We start from the raw sequence: 19,290 nt of genomic DNA, 5'->3' as shown, positions 1-19,290 counted from the left end.
GAATGTACACTGTTTTCAATGTCACTGTCGAAATACAGTATTATGTCTGAAAAATCCCAAATAATTCTGAAATACCACTGGCTACAATTGTGTGTGCATGGGTATGCCTGTCTACACAACACATGAAGCACAGAATGTGACAGTGTGTGTACCTCAAATGTACTTTTGGCAGTTGCTGCATACGTTCTGTACAGTGCAAGAAAATGTAAAAATGTTTACAATGTTGCACTTCAAAGGGTAAAAAGTGCGAGAGCAGACGGCTTCTTGGCACGGGAAAGCAAGAGCAGAGGTGTGTGATTGAGTGTCAGTGTGAGTGTGTGTATGTTTCTGTGTGTCTCTGTGCATCCGGGCCTAAATGACCCTGTGGGGAACATGGCGCGTTCTGGCCTGCAGAGGGAGCCAGACTGCCGTTGGAGGGGAATAATGGGCTGATTACGGACAGGTGTCAGTGATCAGACTCGTTGTCCCACTGGTCTATTTAACCTGTGTGTGTTTGTTCCCTCGGGAGATGAGTAGGGCAGGAAGTACCTGCCGCGGGGAGACACTGTGAGACAGAGAGAGAGAGAGCCGCGGCGAGGACGCACGAGATCCCGAAAGGGGGTGAGGTGCGGGGAGCCGGGCGGACGGAGCGGGTCCCGAAAGGGAGGAGCAGCGGGGCGAGAGCGAGGGCTCTGCCAGGAGCGGGCGGACGGAGCGGGTCCCGAAAGGGAGGAGCAGCGGGGCGAGACCGAGGGCTCTGCCGGGAGCGGGCGGACGGAGCGGGTCCCGAAAGGGAGGAGCAGCGGGGCGAGAGCGAGGGCTCTGCCGGGAGCGAACGAGTCCCGAGAGGGGGCGGGTCGCGGAGCGGGTCCCGAAAGGGAGAGACAGCGGGAGCGGGTCCCGGAAGGGAGAAGCAGCGGGGGGGGAAAAGACTCGCTGAGCTGTGCTGGACTAAATAAAAACATATTCTGCAACTGTTCCTCTGTGTCGACCTCCCTCTGTGCCTAGAGACTCTTACAGACCCGAACATCTTATGAAGGACATAAATGTGTTGGGGTATTGTAGGATGTGTAAAAACATTTTTTTTTCACGTTTACATGTTTTTCATAGAAAATAAGCCAAGGCCATGGAGTTTCATATTGATCAAATGTATTCTTGTACCATTTCTCACCAAGTAAAAATGTAAAACGGGTCCGGTTGACCCGAACACCACACAAGGGCAGCATATCCCTCTTTGCTTTAGGGCCGATCAGTAGGACTTCAGTTTTGTCCTCGTTTAGCTTCAGGAAGTTATTGCTCATCCATTTATTTATTACTAGAAGACAGTTCGTAATGGAGTCTATTGCTGAAGTATCATTTGGTTCAGCAGAAATGAACAGTTGCGTGTCATCGGCATAGCTGTGGAAACATATGTTGTGCTCTCTAATGATGTCCCCAAGTGGTAACATGTATAGTGAGAATAGTAGTGGACCAAGGCAGCTCCCTTGTGCCACTCCGAAGTCGCTGTCATATTTCTCAGACACATGATCTCCAAGCTTGACATAGAACTTTCTCCCTGTAATGTATGTTCTGAACCAATTTAACACGTTGCCAGAAAGACCAACTAACTCTTCAAGACGATTGATTAGGATATCATGGTCGATCGTATCGAACGCTGCACTTAGATCTAATAGGACGAGCATTGAGACCTTATTAGCATCAGAGTTTAGTCTGAGATCACTCACTATTTTAGTAAGAGCAGTTTCAGTGCTATGGTATGTTCTAAAACCTGATTGAAATTCCTCCATGACATTATTTTTTACATTATTTTTAGAGAGAGAGAGACAGAGTGAGAGAGAGAGAGAGAGATCCTCAATGTCCAAAGGCTGAGACTGATTCAGCCAATGGGAGGTCAGGGCTGAGACTGGTTCAGCCAATGGGAGGTCAGGGCTGAGACTGGTTCAGCCAATGGGAGGTCAGGAGGATTAGGATGCAGTGCTAAACTGTACTGGGACACAAGCCAGCGCCCTGGGGCCATCAGGACCACATGGTAGAGCTCTGCAGTACGGTGTCACCCCAGGCTTCACACCCTGCATGAAGTAATGGTGTGTGTGTGTGTGTGGGGGGGGGTAGGTCCTAGAGAAGACCATAAGCAGCTAACCCTTAGCTCCCTTAACACTAGGACCGCGGCGGATCGCGACCTTATTCAATCGCGATGAGGTGTGATTCAGCACTATGATAGTTTAACATAGAGAAGAGTGTACTGACGCACAAAGATCGCTGGAGGGCGATGTCACACAAGGCCGTCTGCCAGGCTCCGACGCCTTTTCCCAGAATGCATTTCGCACCGGCAAGCAGAAGGCGATTTGAATCCTCCATTTTTTTTTCAAAAAAAAAAAAGCTGTAATTTTGCCTTTACAAGTGTTACCATGTCATTTTATGAAGTTTTAATATGTTTTCAGGTGAGAAAGTACCAATATATATTCCCAAAATGTGTCCAGTTTATCAAAATAACCCGTATATCTCCTCTGACGATTTTCGTCGTCGAATTCGCTAGCATGCGTTCGTAAATTTGCCCTGGAAATCTGGTCAGCACCCATGGAATGCCTCTTGTCCAATCAAATTACCTGGTCCCTTTATGACGTTGAACCCGGTGTGCGCTCCGGCGCTCTCATAGCGAATTTACGAACGCACCATGCGGTTTCACTTTCATTCATAAAATTATGATACTAGACTAGCACATATGATACTAGACTAGCATATATGATACTAGACTATGATACTAGACTATGATACTAGACTAGCACATATGATACTAGACTAGCATATATGATACTAGACTAGCACATATGATACTAGACTATGATACTAGACTAGCATATATGATACTAGACTAGCATGATACTAGACTAGCACATATGATACTAGACTAGCACATATGATACTAGACTATGATACTAGACTAGCACATATGATACTAGACTAGCATATATGATACTAGACTATGATACTAGACTAGCATATATGATACTAGACTAGCATATATGATACTAGACTAGCATTATGATACTAGACTAGCATATATGATACTAGACTAGCATATATGATACTAGACTAGCATATATGATACTAGACTAGCATATATGATACTAGAGTAGCATATATGATACTAGACTAGCACATATGATACTAGACTAGCATATATGATACTAGACTAGCACATATGATACTAGACTATGATACTAGACTATGATACTAGACTAGCACATATGATACTAGACTATGATACTAGACTATGATATTAGAGATCCAGAGCGCTGTTATAGAGGATGACAATATCTTTGGCCATATTGAATCTGTTTCAATCTCTACAATTGACAGAGTGCTTAGGAGAAATGAAATGCGCATGAAACAACTGTATAATGTGCCATTTGAACGGAACAGTGACAGAGTGAAGGAGATCCGTCACCAGTATGTACCTCGTAAATAAACCAGAATAACTCGTTTCTAAAGTCAGTTCCATTCACTTGATATAATGGTTGAAGCATGGGGGATGGTAATCTTATTCTTCTTGATTGTCGCAGATCAGCCAAACAAAGGATTTCCATCCCCCACACCTCCCAAGGGGAGCCAAGCGGGTTTCAAACACGGCTCTCAAGCTTATAGCAGTTTTAGGGGCTGACAGGCTGACATTACAGGCACGGCTAAATTCAAAGGATCTAAAACAATTGTGGCTTGTTTTTCAATGAAGCCAACAAGGTCTTTGAATTTAGCCCTGCCATGACTAATCTCAAGTATATTGCAGGCAATAGACCTCCATTTATCCCTATACTTGTAGGGCAACTTAGAAACAATAAGCCTGAGGTTTGATGGGCTATCAAGCTCTTCCAGATAGTGCAAGTCTTGCATGGCATTGTTGCATCCTCTCAAATACAGTGCATAGGCCTGTAGTGACTTTCCATCTTCAGCCTTTATGCTTGGCCAGTTCAAGGCTTTTTCCATGTAGGCACTGGTTATCTTGATTTCATTTCCAAAGTTCTTTTCAAGTAGCTTCTTAGCTTCAGCATAGCCTCTGTCTGGTTGCATATGCATGCAGCTACGCACCAAGTCTCGTGACTGTCCAGTGGTGTACTGTTCCAGGAAATAAAGCCTGTCTGGATTGCTACTTGTCTTGTCCTCAATACAATGTTCAAAAGCACGCATAAAGGGTAGGAAATTCATTGGGTCTCCATCAAATGTATTCATTTCCCTCACAGGAAGTAAAGCAAGTTTCTGCTGAGTAAGAAGGATATCAGCGATGTCATGTTTTTGCTCTACATTGGACATGGTGTCTTGATTGATAAGATTATCCATTGTTGACTGATTATTCATTGTTGAAATTTGATCATGTTCTCTTTTACTGTGCAATGTGTTAGTAGGCTTTGGATGCTGCCTTTGAATAACAACCTTTTGAAGTGGGGTTTTAGGCACTGTTCCTATATTAGCATATTCAACCGGTGATTGTTCAAGATTCATAGACACAGATTGTCCCTTTTGCATATCATCATAATAGGCATTCGTGTCATCATGTTCTTTACACATTACATAACCAAGATTTATTTTGCAATCACAACAATGTCAACACAATCACAACAGAATCTTATTTAATCCAATCAGGTTGTATATATAATCTATATATATAATCTATATATTGGTTTCAATATACCTCCATAGCAGTCTACAGTCTAATTTAGCTATATCTATAATTACATTATGAGAACATCAGTATTTTTACGCCTTTGGTTGTATTGTCTGAACGAACATTGATTGGGAGACATACTGTACAGTTTATCATTTTCATAACTGTCTGCACATATACATATCTTATTTTGATTGTTATTGTAGCCTATATATAAACACAAATATCAGTCTTATGCACTGTGTCTCATTCAGCACTGAAGCCTGAATTTGAGCACAGTGTGTGCCCCCTTGCTACCTCTGCTGATATAAAAGAGAATTGCAGGCTTGGAGAAAAAGATGGCAGCCACAAATACACAGACACACACAGAAATACTGCTAAAACGCTTTATACTAACTCGATTTTGAAAATGTAAAAATGCTGGGTGGTAGAACGCACATATCTAGGAAAAGTCATGAAAGGAGGGTCCTGAAATGTGATCGAGTGCAAAGGTAGATTTCTTTTGGTACTCACTGGTGCTGTTTAACACCTCACGGCTGTTCTAGTGTTAACCCTTAGCTCCCATAACCCTAACCTTAACCCTCACACTCCCAGTTCACACAAAGCCTTCACCCTCTGCTCTCTTTCTCTCTCACTCGCTCTCAGTCTCTGTCTATCACCCCCTCTCTCTCTGTCTGTCTGTCTCACTCTCTCTCTCTCTCTCTCTCTCTCTCTCTCTCTCTCTCTCTGTCTGTCTCTCTCACTCTCTGTCTCTCTCTCTCTCTCTCTCTCTCTCTCTCTCTCTCTGTCTGTCTGTCTCTCTCTCACTCTGTCTGTCTCTCTCTCTCTCTGTCTGTCTGTCTCTCTCTCTCTCTGTCTCTCTCTCTCTCTCTCTCTCTGTCTCTCTCTCTCTCTGTGTCTCTCTCTCGCTCTCTCTCTCTCTCTCTCTATGTCTGTCTATCTCTTTCTCTCTCTCTCTCTCTCTTTCCTTCTACAGAGACTAGTAACACAAGTGAGGGATGACGTCGCTCTATAAACAAGCCAGATGAGATCATTCCTCTGGCCTCCTCCTGCCTATACCCTGAGACACTATAGACTGAAGGACAGAGAGAGAGAGAGAGAGAGAGAGAGAGAGAGAGAGGAGTTTAGGGAGAGACTGAGACACTATAGACTGAAGGACAGACAGAGAGAGCGAGAGAGAGAGAGAGAGAGAGAGAGAGAGAGAGAGAGAGAGAGAGAGAGAGAGAGAGAGAGAGAGAGAGAGAGAGAGGAGTTTAGGGAGAGACTGAGAGAAAAAAAAGCATGTATGCTATCAAGAAGGGGGTAGACGGAAGGAAAGGGTCTAGCTAGCCAGACAGACGTGGAGGTGGGAATGGGGGAGATATATATATATATATATATATATACTGTATATATATATATATATATATATATATAGAGAGAGAGAGAGAGAAGGGGAGAAGTGATAGGATTTCCAGATGTAGAACTATTTCTTTCTTCCACTAGTTATGAGTGCAAAGGTTGGAGGTGTAATTTGACACTCTCTCACCCCCCCCACCTGATTTAAAGCCACATTCTGTAGGATTTCCAGTTTTTTCAAAGAATGACATTTGACCTTATTTTGCCTGAAATTGTACCTTATAACAACCTACACTCCAAGGCCCAGTTACTCCATTATGTCTCCATGTATCGACAAAGGACACTTCATAAACATATCCTGTGTTAAAAATCTGATTTAAAAAATGCTCTCACGCTCTCACACCAACCTGTGAGCACTGCCTGGGTTATGTCAGAGAAATCACATGCTGTTTGGATCCCAACATGTTGACCTTTGCTGGTGATTCACAATTTGATAACAAACACATCTTACACTATGTGGCTTCAGCACACATCATGAACCCCAAGGGGGTTTAAAGCTAAATTGTAATATTAAATCCATAAAACAATTTAGAAAATAGATGAAGTACTTTTCCAGCGCTGAGGGAGAGACTTTTCTTTCTCATTACGATGCGAAACAATCCCCAACTTCCACTCAGAAGATACAAATACACTCCGTGGGTTAGGGTTAGGTATTCTAATGATTCTCAAGTCCTGACTAAACACAAGCAGGTCATTATGTTTGCATGGTATTGATCTGATTCAGTGATTCCACTGTTACACTAACATCTGATCCTGTCTCCTAACCCTAACCCTAACCCTAACCATAACCCTAACCCTAACCCGCTCTCCCTGGGTACTCTGGTTACTAACATCTGACCCTGTCTGTCTCTCCCTGGGTACTCTAGTTACTAACATCTGACCCTGTCTGTCTCTCCCTGGGTACTCTGGTTAGTAATCAGAATAGCAGAACTCTGTAAGATCATTCTAAGAGTATTGAGAGGAAAAACCCCAAGCAATGCATGAATACAGCCAAATCCCCCTTCTCATGAATCTAAACAAAACAATCTAATTCTAGAATGACCTAATAAAGCGACCCCCATCCAACCCTATGAAGCCCCAGGACAGCTCCCAGACAGTCTGGCTCAACCAGACTGAAACAGAACAGACTGAATGTATCACCTAACACCTGAACGGATCACCTAACACCTGAACGGATCACCTAACACCTGAACGGATCACCTAACACCTGAACGTGTCACCTAACACCTGAACCTATCACCTAACACCTGAACCTATCAACTAACACCTGAACCTATCACCTAACACCTGAAGGTATGACCTAACACCTGAATGCATCACCTAACACCTGAACCTATCACCTAACACCTGAACCTATCATCTAACACCTGAACCTAACACCTGAACGTGTCACCTAACACCTGAACCTATCACCTAACACCTGAACGGATCACCTAACACCTGAACCCATCACCTAACACCTGAACGTGTCACCTAACACCTGAACCTATCACCTAACACCTGAACGTGTCACCTAACACCTGAACCTATCACCTAACACCTGAACCTATCACCTAACACAGCGGTTCCCAAACTTTTTCAATCAGGCCCCCCTTGGGTAATTGGAAATATTTTCGAGCCCCCCCTAACCCGGTCCTACCACCTAGATTAATATAATTAATTGTATAAAGTTGTAAAAACATTACATTTTCTCTTCTAATAATAACAAGACACATATATCCAACTATAGTTTTATATTTTATTATGGGTTGAAAAGGAACATAAGTGCTTGGCAAATGATCCTGTGCCACTGAAATATTCAACATATCAACATTAACTAATTTCTACTGCATCACTATTCTTACTCCTCACATTCCTATCACAATTACGATCAATGACTTGTGTGTGCTTGCTTTGCCTTGCAAATCTTCTCAAAGCGGGGTTGTTGTTTTGAGACTGCCACTCTCAGAAAAGAAAAAGCCTATCTCACACAGGTACGATGTTGCAAAAGGTAGCAGTATTCCTATAGCTTTCTGTCCAATGAGAGGGTAGTCCTTCTCCACTCCAATCCAAAACCCAGCCAAAGTCGTGGATGTGAACTGCAGCCTCATGGTTGACTCTGAAGTCATGTCGATGTACTGTTCCTCTTCCGCAGTGCTGCACATGGCAGGTGGTGGTGCAACAAATGGATCTCTAATCCAGTCGTATTTGGCACTGTCATCCACAGAGAAGTATTTCTGGAAGCTTTGTTTCAGGGCTGAGATGTGCTCTCTCATACATGGAACCACTGTGCTCTGCAGCTCATTGGTCTCGATGAACGCCTTCAGATTCCCAAATGAGTCGATGTCCCCCTGTTCAAGTCTCCTGCCCCACATGTCCAGTTTCCGTGTGAAAGATTGTATCCTGTCTGCCAGATGTGGAAGGTGTGTGTTGTTGCCCTGCAACTGTAGATTCAATTCATTGAGCTTCTCAAACATGTCGCTTAGGTAGGCCAATTTCATGAGGAAGTCTTCATCATTAAACTTGCTGGCAAGTTCGTTCCCTTCCTCCTCCAAGAAGATTCGGATCTCATCTTTCAACGATAGCACCCTGGACAGCACCTTTCCACGAGAGAGCCAACGCGACTCGCTGTGAAATAGCACGGCTGTGTGCTCGGAGCCCATCTCCTCGCACAAAGCGGAAAAAATGTGAGCTTTCAGTGGTCTTGTTTTTATGTAATTGACGGTGGTGATAACATCAGACAAAACGTCATTCAACTCTGGACTCAGCTGCTTTGACGCGAGTGCCTCCCTGTGTATTACACAGTGAGTCCACACTGCTTTCGGTGCAACGCGCTTGATGAGCGTCTGGAGCCCTCCCCGTTTTCCTGCCATGGCCTGGGCACCGTCGGTGCATATCCCCACACAGTCCTCCCATTTCAGATCGGCTTCACTCAGGTATTTGTCTATGATTTTGAACAGTTCATCAGCTGTTGCTCTGTTTGGGACATAGTTGCAAAATAGCAATTCCTCGCTCAAACCCTCCGCATCAATGTATCTGACATACGCTATTAACAGACAGTCCTTGTTACTATCTGTGGCCTCGTCTACCTGGAGCGCAAAGAGTTGGTCTTTTATTTTCTCAACAAGCTGCTCTTTCATGTCTTCTGAGATGTCATTGATGCGTCTCGCAATAGTGTTGTTTGACAGGGGGATAGCTTTGAGTTTTTGGGCTGTTGCCTCGTCTATCATATGTGAAACCATATCTATTGCAGCAGGGAGTATTAACTCCTCAGCGATGGTGTGTGGTTTTTTAGACTGGGCGATACGATATGCCACTTTGTAGGAGGCAAGTTGAGCATTAGACGTAACAGATGCTGTTTTAACGAAACGGCTCTGCTGACCACGGTATTCTTGGAGTTTTCTCTTGAAGAAATCGAGGGGCTTCTTCACATCAGTCGGGTGTGTGGTCTCCAAGTGACGTTTCACCTTGCTAGGCTTCATGCTATCTGCCGCTAACGTTTTGAGACAGAGGACACACAGTGGTCGTTCCTCCGCACCGACCACATTAGACGTGAAGCCCAGGGAGAGGTATGTATCGTCATACTTTCTTGACTTTGGCTTTGGGACGTTTGTCATGGGCTCCTTCGCTTTTCGTTTAGCTTCTGGCTCTTTCATAAACGTATCCATTGTTGTTGTTGCTGCTAGATAGCTGGAATGATGGGGAGGGAGAGCGCGCGTCAATGACGTGAATGGAGCCCCCCTGGGCTCGCGCCCCCTCGCTGCCTCTTTGTTACAGTTTATGGCCTGCGCTCCATTCAGGTTCTCATTTTTATCATCCAACGCCCACAACACCCCTGATGGTAACCTTAAGCAAGCAGTGTTTGTTTACAGCTCTTGTGTGTGCATTTTTTTCCCCTCCCATATTATTTCTGCGCCCCCCCTGCAGTACCCCCGCGCCCCACAGTTTGGGAAACACTGACCTAACACCTGAACCTATCATCTAACACCTGAACCTAACACCTGAACGTGTCACCTAACACCTGAACCTATCACCTAACACCTGAACGGATCACCTAACACCTGAACCCATCACCTAACACCTGAACGTGTCACCTAACACCTGAACGTGTCACCTAACACCTGAACCTATCAACTAACACCTGAACGGATCACCTAACACCTGAACGTGTCACTTAACACCTGAACGTGTCACCTAACACCTGAACGTGTCACCTAACACCTGAACGTATCACCTAACACCTGAACGGATCACCTAACACCTGAACTTATCACCTAACACCTGAACATATCACCTAACACCTGAACGTATCACCTAACACCTGAACCTATCACCTAACACCTGAACCTATCATCTAACACCTGAACCTAACACCTGAACATATCACCTAACACCTGAACATATCACCTAACACCTGAACGGATCACCTAACACCTGAACGTATCACCTAACACCTGAACATATCACCTAACACCTGAACGGATCACCTAACACCTGAACGTATCACCTAACACCTGAACAGATCACCTAACACCTGAACATATCACCTAATGGGATTAGGCAACAAAGAAACAAAGCCAAGGTGAATCAGCAGTCTCATGACCACCGCCACTGACCAGACAGGGAAGAAGGCTTCAGGCCCTTTCACACAAACGAGCCTTCCCAGTAGATTCCATGCAATTTCCCGTGTCGGTGTATGTTTGAATGGTACTGACCAGGGAATCCGCTCAGGCAATTACCCTGGTCCAGACCATGTATTATAATTCCATGCAATTTACCGGTTTGCTTTGTTGTTCCTTAACTTAAATAACTTGTTTGAAACAGATCAAGAGTGAAACTTCAGAGTTCTAAAACTATTTATCAAACAGAATTACAGTTACAGAAACACAGTGAAGGTAGCTGATGTTGGTGGCTGAAGAGCTGGCTGGGGTGAGAGAGACCGTGTCTGGCTGGGGTGAGAGAGACCGTGTCTGTGGGAGGGTGAAGAGCTGGCTGGGGTGAGAGAGACCGTATCTGTGGGAGGGTGAAGAGCTGGCTGGGGTGAGAGAGACCGTGTCTGCGGGAGGCTGAAGAGCTGGCTGGGGTGAGAGAGACCGTTTCTGCGGGAGGGTGAAGAGCTGGCTGGGGTGAGAGAGACCGTATCTGTGGGAGGGTGAAGAGCTGGCTGGGGTGAGAGAGACCGTGTCTGCGGGAGGGTGAAGAGCTGGCTGGGGTGAGAGAGACCGTATCTGTGGGAGGGTGAAGAGCTGGCTGGGGTGAGAGAGACCGTGTCTGTGGGAGGGTGAAGAGCTGGCTGGGGTGAGAGAGACCGTTTCTGCGGGAGGGTGAAGAGCTGGCTGGGGTGAGAGAGACCGTATCTGTGGGAGGGTGAAGAGCTGGCTGGGGTGAGAGAGACCGTATCTGTGGGAGGGTGAAGAGCTGGCTGGGGTGAGAGAGACCATGTCTGTGGGAGGGTGAAGAGCTGGCTGGGGTGAGAGAGACCGTGTCTGTGGGAGGGTGAAGAGCTGGCTGGGGTGAGAGAGACCGTATCTGTGGGAGGGTGAAGAGCTGGCTGGGGTGAGAGAGACCGTGTCTGTGTGAAAAGAAGGACACCCACATATGATGTCACTCAGGTTATAGGTCAGGATGATGTCACTCAGGTCATAGGTTAGGGGTTATAGGTCAGGGGGTAGGGCACAGATCACAATAAGACATTTTGAGATGACCATATGGCTTTAAGACAAAGGATTGCAAACCCTAACTCTAACCCCCATAGTCAGGAGAATATCTTACAGAACTCATGCAAGTCAAAAGGCAAATAGTACTATACAATTCATGCATGTGTGTGTTGTCAAAATATACCACACGGAAAGTCTCAATGGACCCTGATTATCGCCTGGTCAGTCTCCTTTCACAGCTGTCCTGCATCGCGCAACCAGCAGGACAGAGCGCATAAGAACTGCCCCAGACTCCGAATATCGCTACTGCTAAATATAATTCCACTACTGGACACTACTTAATTTCGAATCATAGTGGAGGTATGATACAGTTTATGGCAGATATATATATATATATATATATATATATATATATATATATATATATATATATATACTGTATATATATATATATATATATATATATATATATATACATATATATATATATACATACATATATATATATATATATACATATACATATATATATATACATATATATATATACATACATATATATATATATATATATATATATATATATATACAGTATATATATATGTACAGGTGGAAAGTTTTTAAGGCATTTTTAACGAACTCAGCAAAGTCGAAACAGGAAAATCTGTGCTCACTACCTTTACCAGTTGAACATAAACTAAAATATTTTAATGCTGCTATTGTTTGCGAAGTTACAAGATCGTTACATCCCGCCATGTTTTTCAAAGGATGCGAAGTATTCAAAGACGTTGTAGTTGATCCCAAAGTCTGTTCAGACCCAGGCAGCGAGACCAGCAGGACAACACAACTACATCGTCTATCATTCTAACTGGATAGTACTTAGTTTCCAATCATAGTTAGCTAGATTACTTACTTAGCTAGCTGACTTTTACTTACACACGTGATATAAACACAGTCTCCTCTCAGCTGTCTTGCATCACGCATAACCCGCAGCGCAGAGCGCATATGTCTAATTGAGTGAACTCGTATTATGCTTATCACCAAGTTCTCCCATACTGTGCTTATGGACTAGTATGGTATGTTTATATCAACGGTAATCAAGTGCTTTAGTTGGCGAGCGCACTAGGTGATGGTAAGCACTCGTAATATGAGTTGACTCGCTGGGAGACCAGGGAAATAGAGAGAGAGAGAGAGAGAGAGAGAGAGGGGGAGAGAGAAAGAGAGAAAGAGAGGGAGAGGGGGAGAGAGAGAGAGAGAAATAGAGAGAGAGAGAGAGAGAGAGAGAGAGAAAGTGAGGGAGAGAGAGAGAGACAGAGAGAGAGAGAGAGGGAGAAAAAGAAAGGGAGAGCGGCTGTGTACACTCTGGCCCCAGAAAGAGGTTAACAGAGATACGTTTCCTCCTACACTGAAAAACATTAGAACGCAAAAGCAAGAGCACCATCCTTTCCCCAGATGACACAGCACGACTACACAACCACTTAAAACCTATTCACACAGGACTGCTATTACCTGGGGACCTCAATAGTAAACATATTGATACTGCACAATACAAGTGCTGTAAGAGTCCTGCATTCACATTTTAACTTAAAAGTGAAAGAAAGGAAGTAGCACAATGTACTTAAATTAACTCAACATGCGCTCAAGATGGAGCTTTTAATTCCAACTATTGTATATATATAATGCTGGTTAGTTTAACTATTGTATATATAATGCTGGATAGTTTAACTAATGTATATATAATGCTGGATAGTTTAACTATTGTATATATAATGCTGGATAGTTTAACTATTGTATATATAATGCTGGATAGTTTAACTATTGTATATATAATGCTGGATAGTTTAGCGCATGTTACACATAGCCTTGACATCATATGCGGGGGATAATGTCAGGAAATTGAAGTAAAATACAGACTTCGCTTATCCCGTGTGAACACGCCAAATGACACACAGACATGGGGGGCCACATGACACACAGACATGGGGGGCCACATGATACACAGACATGGGGGGCCACATGACACACAGACATGGGGGGCCACATGACACACAGACATGGGGGGCCACATGACACACAGACATTGGGGGCCATATGACACACAGACATGGGGGGCCATATGACACACAGACATGGGGGGCCACATGACACACAGACATGGGGGGCCATATGACACAGACATAGGGGGCTAATGTCTAAATCACATGAGGTCCACAGCAGGTAACACTAGTCTTGTGCGAATAGGGCTTATGACACACAAACCAACTAAGTACGAAATCGGGGGGGAAATACTACAGCTCCAAATTGGCAGACAAACGTGTGACTTGCTTTGGCAATGGGCGATATCTGTCATCCACATGAAGCCTATTTGAAGACTTTTCGTGACGTTAGAATTATAAGGTTCTATCTCCATTTTTGTCAAAATTGAGTTTTTTACATAATCTGATCCATTAGGTGTTTATTAATGCCTGTGTGGTGTTCTTTTTAAAATGTTGACATGTTTTAGTTAGTAATCAATAAAATACAAAGGTTCCATCTCACAAAACATAATGGAATGTAAAAACTTTGACGCTCTATCATAGGGCCAGTTTCACAGACAAGGCTTAAGCCTAATCCTAGACTAAAAAACATCTTCAATGGAGATTTTACATTGAAAGTGTGATTTAGTCCAGGACTAGGCTTAAGCCTTGTCTGTGAAACCGGCCCTTAACTGCCCTAAGCTGAGATAGAACCTTATCATTCTAAGCTCATGTTTTGACTATTTACCGATTGAATTGAATATTGGGAGACCAGAGAGAGATGGAAGGGGGCTGGTTGATGGTACTAGACTAGAGGTGGAGAGGGAAACCATCAGAGCATGTGTGGCTCTCAGCCTGGACGTCCCGTCTCCCACAGCTCAGATCACTGCAGCTCTCTGAGCCACCGCACAGCCGCACGGTCCATCATTCTGACATTGAAGTCATTTAGCAGATGCTTTTTTTCCAAAGCCACTTACAATAAGTACATTTGTCCAAGTCAGTGAATCAACAGTACATCAGTCACAGTTAGTAGAACCTTCCAGAAGAACAAGTGGGCAGTCTCAGGGCAGGAGAGATGTTTAAATTCATCGCCAAATGATATGTTCATGAGCCATGAGCACACCACACCACCACCCCACACCACACCACCACCCCACCCCACACCACACCACCACCCCACACCACCCCACCACCCCACCCCACACCACACCACACCACCACACCACACCACCACCCCACACCACACCACACCACCCCATGCCACGCCAGATAAGACACTTTGGTTGAAGGTAGTTGGTAATACATCAGGTTTGCCATCACCGGATGACCAAAATGTAACTGTGTAAGCAGTACCCAGTCAGCTGTGGTGGAGGGTGGCCAACGCCTCTCTTAAAGCCTGGTCCCACCAGCATGTGATTGGTTGGATCCTTCATAGGTGGGTCACCTGATGGCCAGCTGACCTCTACTGAAAGTGCCCTGCGTGAATCTGCATAGTCTCATACACTGTAAATACAGTTTGCAGCTCAGTCTCTTGACTGATTCCATTCTGGTCTCTTAGCTGATTCCATTCTGGTCTCTTAGCTGATTCCATTCTGGGGGATCGTTTCTGCAAACCAGAGAATACGACCTCTTCTAAACTCAACAAGTATGAAAGTCGTAACTCCAAATTCAAGTCGTCAGTTCACATAACTGGTTTAAGAGCTGACGTGTATCTGAAGCCAACACAGGTGCTCAGAAGCTAGTATGACCCTCCTCCCCAGACCTAGTATGACCTCCCCCCCAGACCTAGTATGACCCTCTCCCCAAGACCTAGTATGACCTCCCCCCCAGACCTAGTACGACCCTCCCCAGACCTAGTATGACCCTCCTCCCCAGACCTAGTACGACCCTCCCCAGACCTAGTATGAGCCTCCTCCCCAGAACTAGTATGACCTCACCCCCAGACCTAAAACGACCTCCCCCCCAGACCTAGTATGACCTCCTCCCCAGACCTAGTATGACCTCCCCCCCAGACCTAGTATGACCTCCCCCCCAGACCTAGTATGACCTCCCCCCCAGACCTAGTATGACCCTCCCCCCCAGACCTAGTATGACCCTCCCCCCCAGACCTAGTATGACCCTCCCCCCCAGACCTAGTATGACCTCCCCCCAAGACCTAGTATGACCTCCCCCCCAGACCTAGTATGACTAGGGTTGGGTACCGAAAACCGGTACCGGTATTGTACCGGTTACTTTACATTCGGTACCTACCAAACCGAATTGCAACAGAGATTTCGGTTCCTTGTTTCGGTTCCTCTCTCGCACCCTGGTGTCCGAAATGGACGATACATGCAACAGTCAACCGCACGTGACATCGCCTGTTAAAGTTCCACTCAGTTCATGTAATCGAGACTGAATCGCACTCAACATGCGCGAGGCGACGCGCTTGCAAAACAGTTTCGTGATTGGTCTGAATTTAGCAGAAAATTTGGATTTAACAACGACACAATATTGGCAGAGGAAAAGAATTGGAGTCGAATTTTTATTGACAACGGATTTACATGCTGGAAAAACATGCAGCTAATATTCAGGGAACATTTGGACAATACGAGACACAAGGGAGCTGTGGTCGCATGCTCTTATTACAGGGCAATATGCGCGGTGCAAAAATAATCTAAAATCATCACGAACAGAACGGCGGAGGTACGGGTAAACAGGGCTCATGTCGGTGTCATCAAAGGTAAACGTTGGTTTTCTCAGCTGATAATATGCATTAGCTTTCTGTTGGTTGTTTACCAAATGCTCCATCTGACTGTCACACTGTGATTTTACTTGTGTAAACAGTTAATGAGTAACGTTTGCCCGTTTTGTGCGTGTACTCTCATGTAGGCCTACTTCGTATTGATGAGCTGATAACCTTCCAGTGTGTGTGTGTGTATGTATGTGACTGTCAGTCACAAGTTTATATTCTACGAATGTTGTTCAGTGCTGTATGCACGTTCCCGGTTCTGTGTGTACTCTTGTGTACTTCATATTCAATGAGCTGATTATCCTTGTGTGTGTGTGTGTGTGTGTGTGTGTGTGTGTGTCTTGGGTGTATCTGTCAGTCACATTCAGTGCTGTATGCGGGTTCCCCATGTTCTGCTGCAGCTGTAGCGTCAGGATATGTTGGTATTTGATCACCTTCTATATAAAACATCGCCGCTCGGCATTAATGGCGTGCACGCGGAAAATCGCGTCAGTGACCACCCCGCCAATTAAAAGTACAGATTTAAGTAGCGTTTCGGTACCGGTACCGTTTTTAAAGTATCGATTTGGCACCGGTATCGAATACAACCCAAACGGTACCCAACCCTAAGTATGACCTCCCCCCCAGACCTAGTATGACCTCCCCCCCAGACCTAGTATGACCTCCCCCCCAGACCTAGTATGACCTCCTCCCCCCCAGACCTAGTACGACCTCCCCCCCAGACCTACATTTACATTTACATTTTACATTTTTGGCATTTAGCAGACGCCTTATTCCAAAGCGACTTACAATCAATACATTTGAATACTAAGCATGTGAATCAGCAATCCACCATTCGTTGCAGGAAGAGTAATCTAGCTCGGGCCCGGGGCCACTGATAGAAGGAAAAACCTTCTCCCTATCGCCTTCTCCAAAAAAAATAAATAAATGTTTTTTTGGTTTTTTTTAATGGAGAAACTGAGAAACAGTACAAGGGGGGCAATAGAAGTTCTTAGGGACACAGTAGAGGGGAAAGCGGGTGTCTTTAGGAGACGTAGTGGTGAGGGTCAGAAGATGTCTCAGGAGGAGCAGTTAAGATGTAACCTGAAGAGATGGGTCTTCAGTCTACGACGGAAGATGGGTAGTGACTCAGCCCTAGTACGACCCTCCCCCCCAGACCTAGTACGACCTCCCCCCCAGACCTAGTACGACCTCCCCCCCAGACCTAGTACGACCTCCCCCCCAGACCTAGTATGACCTCCCCCCCAGACCTAGTACGACCTCCCCCCCAGACCTAGTACGACCTCCCCCCCAGACCTAGTACGACCTCCCCCCCAGACCTAGTATGACCTCCCCCCCAGACCTAGTATGACCTCCCCCCCAGACCTAGTATGACCCTCCCCCCCAGACCTAGTATGACCTCCCCCCAGACCTAGTACGACCTTCCCCCCCAGACCTAGTACGACCTCCCCCCCAGACCTAGTATGACCCTCCCCCCCAGACCTAGTATGACCTCCCCCCAGACCTAGTATGACCCTCCCCCCCAGACCTAGTATGACCTCCCCCCAGACCTAGTATGACCCTCCCCCCCAGACCTAGTATGACCTCCCCCCCAGACCTAGTATGACCCTCCCCCCCAGACCTAGTACGACCTCCCCCCCAGACCTAGTATGACCCTCCCCCCCAGACCTAGTATGACCTCCCCCCCAGACCTAGTATGACCCTCCCCCCCAGACCTAGTATGACCCTCCTCCCCAGACCTAGTACGACCCTCCCCCCCAGACCTAGTATGACCTCCCCCCAGACCTAGTATGACCCTCCCCCCCAGACCTAGTATGACCTCCCCCCAGACCTAGTACGACCCTCCCCCCCAGACCTAGTACGACCTCCCCCCCAGACCTAGTATGACCCTCCCCCCCAGACCTAGTATGACCTCCCCCCAAGACCTAGTATGACCCTCCCCAGACCTAGTATGACCCTCCCCCCCAGACCTAGTATGACCCTCCCCCCCAGACCTAGTATGACCCTCCCCAGACCTAGTATGACCCTCCCCCCCAGACCTAGTATGACCCTCCCCCCCAGACCTAGTATGACCCTCCCCCCCAGACCTAGTATGACCCTCCCCCCAGACCTAGTACGACCCTCCCCCCCAGACCTAGTATGACCCTCCCCCCCAGACCTAGTATGACCTCCCCCCCAGACCTAGTATGACCCTCCCCCCCAGACCTAGTATGACCTCCCCCCCAGACCTAGTACGACCTCCCCCCCAGACCTAGTATGACCTCCCCCCCAGACCTAGTACGACCTCCCCCCCAGACCTAGTATGACCCTCCCCCCCAGACCTAGTACGACCCTCCCCCCCAGACCTAGTATGACCCTCCCCCCCAGACCTAGTATGACCTCCCCCCCAGACCTAGTATGACCCTCCCCCCCAGACCTAGTATGACCTCCCCCCCAGACCTAGTACGACCTCCCCCCCAGACCGTACTTTCCAGGCCTGGAGAAGCCATCCCCCAGAATGTGGTCATCTGGAGACAGGGGAGGGAGACGCTGGGCTGACTTACTGTGGCTGTGCCGGAAACGGTCTGTATGCTGGTGTCCGCTCCGCTATGTTCGCTGTGGCTCTGTGAGGGGGGGGGGTACATGTTGAGAGGGTGTTCGCTCCCCGCGGGCGGCCCCCCCGAGTAGTCCGGGGCCGGGAGGGGGTGGGCGTGGGGGTGGGGGTGCGAGGCGCTGTACTCGGCAGGGAGGATGCCGTTCTGGGGGGGGGGGAACTGTGCGGAGGGGTAGGTCTGGGCCATGGTGTCAGGAGGGGGCGGGGCGTCCTGGTTACCCTACGAGGAGAGAGATAGAAAGACAGAAAGAGAGAGAGAGGGAGGGAGAGAGAGAGAGAGGGAG

The 19,290-nt window shown here is 46.5% G+C and overlaps 1 protein-coding gene across 2 annotated transcripts in view; it reads right to left on the bottom strand.

The window, feature by feature from the left end:
- Positions 1 to 19,290, bottom strand: part of rbfox1 (RNA binding fox-1 homolog 1) — a gene marked incomplete at both ends in the record, with an annotated part of 526,479 nt that overhangs the window by 207,547 nt on the left and 299,642 nt on the right. For both annotated transcript variants that reach the window (XM_080524505.1, XM_080524506.1), the window contains one exon: positions 18,957 to 19,226. In XM_080524505.1, the coding sequence (XP_080380631.1) occupies positions 18,957 to 19,226 (270 nt within the window). The remainder of the gene's footprint in view (positions 1 to 18,956; positions 19,227 to 19,290) is intronic.

This window comes from Nansenia antarctica (assembly GCF_963989245.1).
Source record: "Nansenia antarctica genome assembly, chromosome: 2".
NCBI lineage: Eukaryota > Metazoa > Chordata > Actinopteri > Argentiniformes > Microstomatidae > Nansenia > Nansenia antarctica.
This window is presented reverse-complemented; position numbering and strand designations above follow the sequence as displayed.